The 10,909-nt window shown below is 35.1% G+C and overlaps 2 protein-coding genes across 2 annotated transcripts; one reads left to right on the forward strand and one right to left on the reverse strand.

The window, feature by feature from the left end:
* The first annotated feature begins 112 nt into the window (after positions 1-112).
* Positions 113-5,351, forward strand: LOC149741231 (cytochrome P450 20A1-like). The gene is made up of 12 exons (XM_089881431.1): positions 113-317; positions 414-463; positions 759-928; positions 1,029-1,174; positions 1,337-1,504; positions 1,827-1,893; positions 2,156-2,350; positions 2,603-2,720; positions 3,110-3,221; positions 3,708-3,769; positions 4,131-4,229; positions 4,469-5,351. Exons 1-12 carry the CDS (start codon positions 225-227, stop codon positions 4,656-4,658), a joined length of 1,470 nt encoding a protein of 489 aa, XP_089737557.1. The 5' UTR covers positions 113-224; the 3' UTR covers positions 4,659-5,351.
* A 466-nt stretch (positions 5,352-5,817) lies between these two features.
* Positions 5,818-10,784, reverse strand: LOC149741232 (trifunctional enzyme subunit beta, mitochondrial-like). The gene is made up of 13 exons (XM_089881669.1): positions 10,601-10,784; positions 10,179-10,314; positions 9,989-10,103; positions 9,672-9,789; positions 9,348-9,469; positions 9,210-9,284; positions 8,922-9,102; positions 8,521-8,645; positions 8,240-8,319; positions 7,588-7,723; positions 7,281-7,355; positions 6,657-6,821; positions 5,818-6,050 (listed from the first exon to the last, which is right to left on the reverse strand). The coding sequence occupies exons 1-13, from the start codon at positions 10,659-10,661 to the stop codon at positions 6,012-6,014; spliced, it is 1,428 nt and encodes a 475-aa protein (XP_089737795.1). The 5' UTR covers positions 10,662-10,784; the 3' UTR covers positions 5,818-6,011.
* Positions 10,785-10,909: the final 125 nt, after the last annotated feature.

Below are 10,909 nucleotides of genomic sequence, written 5' to 3' on the forward strand. Positions count from 1 at the left end.
GAAATGCAATTAGGCAACACTTGTAGATGTTCTACTAAATCAGATGAGCTGAAATGTCTGAACAACAACAAGTTGTATGTTTTTATATTTTGTGCTTAAATTTAACTAAAAACAACCGTGCTACGTATTTTAACCAGCCATACGTTTGAAATTTAGAAAGTTTAGTTTAGTCCAAATAATATTCCTGAGTTATTAAATATATTATTTTGTTCCAAACTTCAAATATGTTGGAAGTTCATGTTACAATAACAGCTGTTGCAGTTCTTGCAGTGATATTGCTCCTGTTCCTTATTGGTCTTCTGTTCTATATTTACCCAGTGAGTATTATAACCTTGTAAAGTATGTGTAAATGTATGGTTTGTTAAATGCATAATAATTCAGATTGTATTTTTAATACTTAAATTGCCTTACAGAGTTCAAATAAAGAGACAACAGTACCTGGACCTGCAGTTTCTGATATAAGGTACTCCTACATAACCTAATTTATTTTCAAATATTTAGCTAGCGTCTTGTGCGATATCAGTATCTTTCTATCATTGGTCAGTAGCACTTTATGTGCAAGACATTAACTGACAGTTGCTCCAACCCAGTATTCGCTACTGGTTTACCTAAATAGTCAAAAACCATCACCCACAAAAATGACTATGTGGTAACTGGATAGAAACTAGGTGTATAAAATACAGTATAACAAGTTGTAACTTCTCAATTTGCACCACAAGACAAACTCTAATTAGTAATTACATACATTTTTATCCTAGAGATGGCAATCGAAGTGACATTGACAGAGCCGGGTCACTCCATCAATATCTTTGCAACCTCCATGCAGAACATGGAGATTTGGCTTCATTTCATTTCGACAAACAACTTATCATTTCAATCGCCGACTCAAAGTATTTTGCTCCAAGATCGCAAGTGTTCCAATTGCCAGGTTACATTTTTATTCGTTTTGCTGGTTTAACTTTATGATATGACAATTAGAAATAAGAAATTTATTACTTTTTTAAACACATGTCTTATTATGTTTTCAGATTTTCTTTATGAATTCTGGGAGCCAATGATCGGCAAAGAAAGCTTTGTTTTCTCACAGGGGGTTGATGTGTTTAAAAGAAGGGACAACATTGACTTTAAAGTTGACAAAAAAGTGAAGGAATTTTATGCGAAGATATTTAGACTGGTGAGTTTTGCTTGACAGTGAGCATGAGGTTTTTGAATACCCATGTGTGTCCGGTGTATAAGAAGTAACCAATGTTATACTCCAACAATGAGCATGATGGATTAATATTATTGAATTCACTATGTTATATTATGTGATGCTACATTTTGCTCTATTTTCCAGCTTGCTATCGAGTTGGAAGAGAAATGGCGAAAGCAACCTGAAGACCAGCATATACCACTCACTCAACATTTAAAGGGGTTGGCAACTAAAGCTGTTTGCCAAATGATGTTTGGAGAGTCGTTTGCTGATGATGAAAGAGTAATTAAGCTATATAAGGCGTGGGATAAGGTGATAACTCAAGTTTTTTGTTATGTAATTAACTTAATGTAATATGTAATACTGTATACCAAAAACCAAAGGTAGCAATTTTCATTATAACTTAACTTAATTTAGTAGCATGTAGATGTATGTATTATATTCTATATTATTATTTGCCTTTGGATATATATTGCAGTTTTTTGTTATGTACTAAGCTTGATGTGATATGTAATTACCAAAGCAGCAATTTTCACAGTAGTATAATATAGATTAATTTGGTAGCACAGCTGCATTCTATATTGCTATTTATGGGGTCTTGGATATATGTTATAAAATTGTTGAATATTTACAGTGTTGGAATGAAGTGATGGCTGCCAGCAAAATGGAACCAACTAAATCAGAATCAGATGAAAAGAAATGTAAGTTGAAATGGATGATAGATAAATTGTAGAACTAGTGGCAGTTGCATTAATATTTAACAGTAATTCTGTTTGTTTATGTCTACAGCATGTCCTGTTGTGCCTGTTGTGCTCACAATCATGTTGGACAGTTTTATGTCATTTATCCTTGTAGTTACAATTCACAAAACCATATTTCAAAACACCATTAAAAAAACAAAAAATATGTTTTGATGAAACAAATCACACCCACACAAATATTTAATTCATAAAACATATTCAGCTATTAAAGAGCTTCGAAGCTTGATGGAGAAAGCAATTGAAGAAAGATGGAAGAAGTCGAAACATCTTGATGGGATCACACTTCTGGATGGTTTGCTCGCATCTTCCAATTCCTCTGTGTCTCCTCTTTCATCCGAACAACTACTTTGTGATGTCATAACAATGTTCACAATTGGTGTGCAGGTTACAAATGCTGGTATGTGAACCTAAAAATATTCTGCTATTTTACTTGTGGCTATTAGGCATAACAGAACATTTAAATTAATTGCTACCTAACAGACGAAAAAAGTTAGACCAATTGTATTATAGAAAACATATATATATTGGGTTTTATTACAGTTAGGCCTATTCTGTATAACTACTACAACCAACTTTCTATTTAATAAGTGCAAGCAAACATTTTATATAATTTAATTTGGTTTGATTTTGACCCATCTTTACTTTGCAGTATTGTGCTGGTCGGTTTATTTCATCGCTGCTCATGACAATGTTCAAACAAAGCTAAGAAATAAACTTAATGAAGTTGAATCCCTGGATATTATGCCACAGTCACTTAATGATATGAAGTAAGTGGTGTGTGGTTTTCTTTATAGTTGAACACCACTGTCTTACTAAAGATATTGCAATGCGTGTATAGTTAAAAATACTACTAGATACATTTGTGTTCTCTTTAATAAAGAGACTTATCCATAGTTGTTGCTGAAGCTATTACAGTGTGTGGATAAGCAGCCATGACTTTTGGTTGGCTTGGTCATTATATCCTCTTAGATGAGAGCTTGAGTGGCTTATGCATGGTTGTCACTCTCATGTCCGTAGTAAAAGTTATTACAGTGTGTGGATAAATGGACCTGTTTTATATAAAAATTAAGCGGTATTCATATTACCCATTAAAAATTCATGTATTCTTTACATTTGTTCTTGTATTGTATTGACACTTAATTTTACCTCACTACAGATACATGCAGAGTATTCTAAAGGAAAGCATTCGTTGCAGTGGAGTGTTCTCATATAGTGGTAGAGTGGAAGATATAGATATCACTGTGGGTGATCACCTTGTACCTAAAGGGGTAAGTTTAAAGAAAAGGCTAAGTATACAATGGGCATAAGCGAATTGATTTTGAATTTTTAGCAAAATCTAGAGTGACTTGGCTTAAGTGCAGTTTGTAGTTGTAAAACATTTAAATTGTTGTGGTGAATGCAATAAATTTTGGCTTTGCTCTCTTTGTATTGCTATGGCTGAAATCTCTAATGCATATTTGGCACCTCAGACGCCCCTAAAATTACAATTAGAGCATTGTTTGTAACTACATCAGGTTAACATTTGTGTACCTGTATACCTTACACATGGTGGAAAAGTTGATAATAGTAGAACAGCTCTGGCCTAAATTTCAGGTTCCATAGTATGCCTCACTGTAGAACCTCACCCATGTAGAATTGAGTCAGTGAACGTTGTTTACCAACTATAAACATCATGAATTCTGTATAATATTTACACGGTAGACTGATTTGTGACTTATGTTTTGAAATTATTTGAATGTTTTCAATATCTTCAGACACCAATCATAGAAGCTTTGATGTTTCCCATGCAATCTGATGCATTTGAATCTCCAGACATGTAAGTGTGTAATGTAATGTCAGACTAACAGGAACGCATAAACTATCTAACAATGTAGAAATAAAAGTTAGGGAAGAAGTGTTTAAGGTGTAAAATCAATTTCAAAGCACTACAGTAATCTGACAGTTAAAAATTCAAATACAATACACACATTGACACACATATATATTGTTTGTTCACTGTATATATATATAAACAATCAATATATATATATTGTTTGTTTAGTGTACATAAATCTTCCAATTAGTGTTTTCTTGATTACCAACAAAAGGATTCAACTTCGACTGTGCTGGCATTAATGTCATTATTTTGGTTAGTTTCATGTAATTTTAGAAAAATACATAATACTAATTATTTCCAGGTTTAATCCCAAGAACTTTTCCGACGCAACAAAGTCGTTGAACCCTCTCACTTACATTCCATTTGCTTTTGGTGGAAGTCGGCACAAGCCTCAAGACAGGTCAATATTTTTGTTGTATTGTGGTGTGATTGCAATGTTGGGAATAATCTTATTAATAAACATGGGAAACCTCATTGATTAATGTGGTGAATGCAATATACTTTGGCTGTTTGTGTGTATACATTTATTCTCTATCCAGCAACTTTTAAACCCTATTTTGCAGCTTCGTTTAAAAAATACACGCAACACACTTAGTTCTGCACTACAATTACTAATGAGCCCATTTTAATTAATTACAGTTTGGTATATCTTCTTGTGTCCATCACTGTCGCTTCTCTGTTTCGTAATCTAAGAATCTCATTGGCTGGAAAAGAGGTTGACCCTCAGTCTGCTAACTACGAGTCCTTCGTTGCCCTGCCGAGCACTGAGGAAGTTTGGGTGACTGTGGGGGGGAAGCTAGATGTGGAAACTGTGGGAGAAAACAACTGAGTGGACGTTAGTACAGGTACAAGTGGGTTGGACTTGGACTTATATTTTTCCGATGTCTGTATGCTTATTGTAAGGCTAGCGTATGAAGTAGGGTAGCTTGGAAATCTCTATGTTTTTAAGCCGATTTTGAATGACAGCACACACCCAAAAAATACCTTACTGGTTATAAGGGGTCAAGTTTAAGGGAGGCATTATGTATTGCAGTACCCGTGTTTTAAGCATAAAATAGCTGCGACTCTGCTTATTCACACACTATGTGTCACTGGCCAACAGAAATGTTCCAGTACTTGTAGAATTTGTGCTTTGTAAGTTTATATCTGTTTGCTATCTGTGGCTTTTGAAGAGGAAGTATAAGATTAAGTATATACATTATAGGTGGCTTGGAAGTGTATGTAGCTTTCTAGTATATATGTAGTCGCTTAAAAATTAGTTACTTAAAGCAAAGAAGTGTACTTGCCATATTATGTGATACTTAAAATATCTTGTATAACCTAAAAACTTCTGTACAAAACTGTGCCAAGAAAAGTTTCTATGAATTTTGTTTCACGCAAAACTTTATCTTGGTTCTGAGTATTAAATAAGTAATGACATTGTAACTTTAGTTTGTGCAATATAAAGCTGGCTGTTTCTGCTATGATGAATTTGCTTGTACGTACATGCAGTGTTGGTGCAGTAAACTTAAACACTAAGCAACCTGATTTTGTTTTGCAACAGGATATTATTTATTAGCTTACTATGAATGTGATGAAAGTGTTATATGAAAGCAGGGCGTCATAACACAGGTATCTACGGTTTATGAACTGGAGGTTACAAACCGGTATCAACCCTGTCGGTTGATCAAGCTGTAAGTGGCTATAAGATGTATGGTACTGTTGCATAGTATAGGTGGCTGTACAGTATCCGGAATTCGTCCTTTTTGTCTGGATTTCGCTGCCGCATGCGAAATTGGTAATGGGTTTACCTTCTGCCTGTTTTAACCTCTACAGGAGTATACCAATGAGCAGAGATGCCTAAATGTGTAAAATCCCCACTAAAGTTCGCTTTTCGTTTGTATGGCCACTTTAACGCATGCAAGAATATAACTTTGTTGTGGATAATTGCAAAGGATGAAATAACTAGGTATCTGCACCAATTCTCACTTAATACTGGTTCACAAACATTTTTTCAAAATATCTTGTTTTGTTTATTTACCATTAGCAATGAAACTCTTGTACAACACGGCCACAAAAATGTGCCAAACAATAATCAACAATTACATTTGAACTGGAATCGAAAATAAATATTTGAAAGTTGGCAACTTATAGCAGCCATTCGTATATATGCGGAACCAAATATTGAACATAGATGATTTGTTTAATAATCTGGATGTCTCTCCACTATCATAGCATGGCCCTGTAGAATATACAACATGATTAACATGTGCTTTATTTAATCAATTGCCCATTTTATAACCGCATAGACATTTTCATGACTGATAAGTTGTTGTTTGGTGTCTAAAAAGTAATCCAGTTTGATCCTAATTTTGTAAAACCATGGATCTTGTAGACACAATGTTATTTTACGTATACTTGCTTGGCTAAAATAATGCCCATATAGAATAGAATGTACTATTCCAATGTTGAGGCAATGGGTCAACCATGACTTAAATCCCACATCCCATTTCATGTCCTAATATAATACCTCGACCACCACATAGGACAGTGGTTCTCAACCTTTTTCTTACCGCGTACCACTTCAAGGTTTTATGACCTTGATACGTACCAACAAACTATCAAAAATCTCAACTTCACTCAAAAGGCATATAGTCATTTAAGATAGGAGTACTATTAACTGGAGCTGATTTAATTATCCATGAATAGTTACAACACACACTAACAAAGCAAAATTTAATGTGATGGCTGCAATTGTTTCTTTGCCACTAGCAGATCTATGAGAAACACTGACATAGGATAATAAATGGCTGATATTGACACTATAGCCGCAGAACACCATACTTACAATACCACCAGCTGCACACGCAGCAAGTAAAGCATATTTTCCATCTTCCGCCTTCAACCTGTTAGCGCATGTAGTGACAAGTCTTGAACCAGTTGCACCAAACGGATGTCCAATAGATAGTGAACCACCCCATAAGTTAAACTTATCCATGGGAGGGGCTCCAACCTGTTAATTGAATTTCGTTTAAAACAAATTTCATCTTTAGGATTTAAATTGCATATTACTGAAGTAAATTTTATACTCCGGATTTAAATTGCATATTACTAGTCCTATCCATACCCAAAAACGTGTGATTTGCATATCTACTAGTCCTGTTCAGAGTTACATTAGTTTACTAGTTTACTTGGTGTGTTGTAGTTAGTTTGGCTGTGTGTTGTAGTTAGTTTGGCTATTTTAACTTTCCATATCTTATTAAACTAATCAGAACACTCGAGGACAGCCATATAAATAGAAGGGGGGATAAGGGGTATATAATAAATGGCTTCAAATGTGCAGGACTGTTGCTAAAGTTACTCTTTTAGGGCAATTAGTTATAAATCACATTAAACTTTACACTGTATTCACAGTTTCTTTGTAATTTGTTATTTTTATATTCAAATATCTAACTGTGTTTTTGTTTCTTACCTTTCCTTGTCTGTTCATATGTTTCTGGGCAAAGTAGTCGGATTCCATGGCTGCTAAGTTAGCAAGGATTTGACCCTGTGAATGGTGGAAATGTTTATATTTGTCAATGTTATGTATACTGGTGTTAGGTCTATTATACTGAAGTGCAGTTATGAAACCATTAAAAATGGGCATAAGTAAAAAACTTTGGTTGAGATAATTTTTAAAGAATATGCTAAAAAACCTTGCTTTCTACTATGGTTTAAAGCACACCTATTAGGAAATCTGACTTTGTTTTTTTTTAATAAATAGTTAACAACACACTTACTGCAAATGCTTCATGGTATTCAAACACATCGATATCATTAAGTGTTAAACCAGCCTTCTCCAGCACAGTGGGTGTGGTGTATGCTGGCCCAAGTAACAGTTGATCTTTGGGGTCCTGGGACATGTAGGTGTAGGATCTGTAACACCACACAGTTTGCATTTTAGTATTGCAAAACACAGGCCGTAAAACTGGTTTTACATACAACAACGTTTTATTTTATCTTATACCCAACTGTGCATTTTGAGATTCAATCCTGTTTTTTTTTTTAATTAAATATATTATTTAGTATTGCAGCACATACCGGTGCCGTGGTATAGTGGTTAGCACGCCTGCCTGTAACCCAGAGGTAATGGGTTCAAGGCTTGACGCTGCTACCATTGTTGGCGTATGTGTCTTTGGGAAAGACACTTAACGGCAATGGCTCCAACCCATTGCCGTTAAATTATCAGCCATACATAAAAAATACGAAAAATACAACAAAAAAATAATCACCCACAAAGTAACATACATGGTAACTCGTAAGCTGGCACAAGGTGTTAAACCCGTGTTATAACGACTGTCGTTTTCCGGCCACGCGAGGATAAAGTAAGTTACATTCATTTATTCATACCATAAAATTTTTATGTTTAAGATATTATTTATCAGAATTCACCTCAAATAAGCTTTTGGTTTGAATCCCATTGCTTTTGCTTTGTTCTCTTCCATTAGAAGAACGGCACTTGCTCCATCACTCTGTAAAAAGTTAAAAGAAGGATTGTATTAGATTAATATTCCCTTTTTATAGTGGGCACAACAATACACAAACCCCCTGTACTTTATAAAGTTTTTGTCACATCACATTATCAGTTTCAATTACATAATGTAAATGCAATTCCTGATGGTTACATGTTTATATATGATGAATATTCTTTAGTAAGAAAAGATTATACTTACCAAGAAAGAGGAGTTAGCAGCTGTAATCGTTCCGTGTGGTTTAATGAAAGCTGGTCTCATCTTAGCCATCTTCTCCATTGGAGTAATTCGAATACCATTGTCACTGGTTACCGTTTCTGCCACTCCTGTTAACAAGTACATTGTAAGTTCCTAGATCCTACAATGACGGAATCTGAGATTTAGGCCAGGATGACCCATGACACCCAGGGTACTACAACATAAGTGACCATTAAATTGAAGCAATGTTTGTTAAGCTTTATACCAAGGAACATAAACTGTCAATGGTGTCAATTGAGCATTGAACTTGGTATGACTATACTTTGGTTACGATGCAAGCACCTAACCACTGAGCCACAGCACCAAATCACCTTCACACACAAACAATATGTAGATAATCATACCTGGTACTTTGTATTCAAGGACATCAGATAGGTTCCCATCCTCAGTGGCTTTTTTAGCTAAGGAGTGAGATCTCAATGCAAACTCATCTTGTGCTTGTCGTGTAATACCAAACGCAGCTGCAAGCCTGTCAGCTGAATGTCCCATCACTTCGTCTGTAGAGAACTCAGCAATGGCTGGCAACTGTGTATGAATAAATAACAGTATTAGTTATAGGCTTAACATCAGAGGTGACACAGTTTTAACCAAGATATGCTTTGATAGCATTTATTTATTTGGTCTCAACTTACTTCAGGACTGAAATATCTGACTGGGCTTCCAATTACTTTAGCTGCATGTCCCAACATACCCATGGTAGATTTCGTCTGCAAAAATATAAGGTAAAAACCAGGAAACACTGGAATTAATGAAATGGCAACACTGTTTACCTTGTTCATTTGTAGCATAAGGGATCTCATCTTTCTATTGAATCGAATTGGAACATCGGACATAAAGTCAACCCCACCAGCAACTACGCAGTCTAACTGACCACTCGCAATCATGTTCAAACCTGACAAATAACAGTGTAGAGTATTTTATTACATATGTTTAACAATTCTGACAACCCATAAGAAACCAGTGGGTTGAAGCAATTGCTGTTAAGTAACTTGCACAAGGACACAGGACCAATAAGGTGGCAGCAACGAGTATTCCAGGGTAGAAGAGGCAGGCACGCTTATCACGGTGGCACGACACCAGGCATATAAACCCACCTGTGGTCATAGCTTGGTTGGAAGATATACAAGCTTGTGTGACAGTGTGTGCTGGGGTTTTGTTTGAAATACCGGCACCAAGAGCTGCTTCTCGAGCTATATTGGCAGTTTTTGATTCCTGAAAAAAAAATAACCACCAACCGATTAAAGTTTTATTCATAGCAGGTTTTCATTTCAGAAAAATAAATACATAATTAAGAGCCAGTAGAAATTTAATTTACTCTGAAATGAATAAAAGAACAGAACTCCAATACCAAAGTTAGACTTTGGTACAACTTTACTACAATAGAGGTTAATCTTATAAGAACGTTAATTACTTGAATAACTGTCCCAATAACCACATATTCAATGCTGTCCTTGGGAAGTCCAGTTCTCTTCAGCAAACCTTTGATTGCTTCACGTTGCAAATCATGGGGCATCAGTTCTTTGTACCTTTAAATATAATAAAGTGAAACATACAGTAGATATAAAGTTAAAAAGAGATCGTAGAATTAAAGGTCAACTTACTGAGTACCAGACATTAGGAACGGCGTTCTTACACCTTCCACAAGAACAACATTTCGAACACCAGATTTTCCAAGTGTTGCCTTGGACTTTTTGGTTGCATGCTTGTTCGTGGAGCAACTCAGGCTACGGAGAGAAGCTGGAAACACAAACATGTTAAACAAATTAAGTTGGTACTGTTCTTGAAGGTCATAGCAGTAAATAACCTCTTTTATTAGTAGGAAAATGAGTGTTGTTATGGTTTTGTGGCTTGTAAAAGCAATTATCAAGGCATTGTAGTGGTTTTAGTATAAGGATAACCAAAAACGCTACATAGAAACATATTTAAGGTAAACGTTTTATGTAATAATGAAAAATTACCGAAAGTACTGGCTAGTACCAATGCGGTGTTGTTGTAATACATTTGTAGAGTTTTATAAATATACCTGAAACGTGTGCAGACGTCGGTGTGAATTTGGAAACAGCTTTTCCGAGGCTGGCCATCATACTTGCAATGCGAAAACGAAATTTAAAAACGGAGAAATTAATTTACCAAGCAGTCCCTGAAACAGACGAACAAATATATACGAAGTTAAAACGAAAGAATGAATTGACTATAAATGAACTGAAGACATACAAGTTTCCCAACCAATGGAAATAGAACAGTGTTTACACGTTAATTTATTATTCGAGTAATCTATCAAATTTAGTCGTAAAAAAGTACCGGAAATGGTTACAATTATATAAAATTACAT

Source organism: Ciona robusta, chromosome 1 (genome assembly GCF_009617815.1).
Source record: "Ciona robusta chromosome 1, ASM961781v2".
Taxonomy (NCBI): Eukaryota; Metazoa; Chordata; class Ascidiacea; order Phlebobranchia; family Cionidae; genus Ciona; species Ciona robusta.

Bases quoted from the DNA above. Each gene is read 5' to 3' on its own strand.
- LOC149741231 (XM_089881431.1), top strand. From the start codon at position 225: ATGTTGGAAGTTCATGTTACAATAACAGCTGTTGCAGTTCTTGCAGTG. The intron at 929-1,028 runs GTTACATTTTTA...TTATGTTTTCAG, and splicing joins GCAAGTGTTCCAATTGCCAG to ATTTTCTTTATGAATTCTGG. The intron at 1,894-2,155 runs GTAAGTTGAAAT...AAACATATTCAG, and splicing joins AGAATCAGATGAAAAGAAAT to CTATTAAAGAGCTTCGAAGC.
- LOC149741232 (XM_089881669.1), bottom strand. From the start codon at position 10,661: ATGATGGCCAGCCTCGGAAAAGCTGTTTCCAAATTCACACCGACGTCT. The intron at 8,646-8,921 runs GTATGATTATCT...ACTTGTTAACAG, and splicing joins CCTTGAATACAAAGTACCAG to GAGTGGCAGAAACGGTAACC. The intron at 6,822-7,280 runs GTAAGAAACAAA...TTCAATTAACAG, and splicing joins ATATGAACAGACAAGGAAAG to GTTGGAGCCCCTCCCATGGA.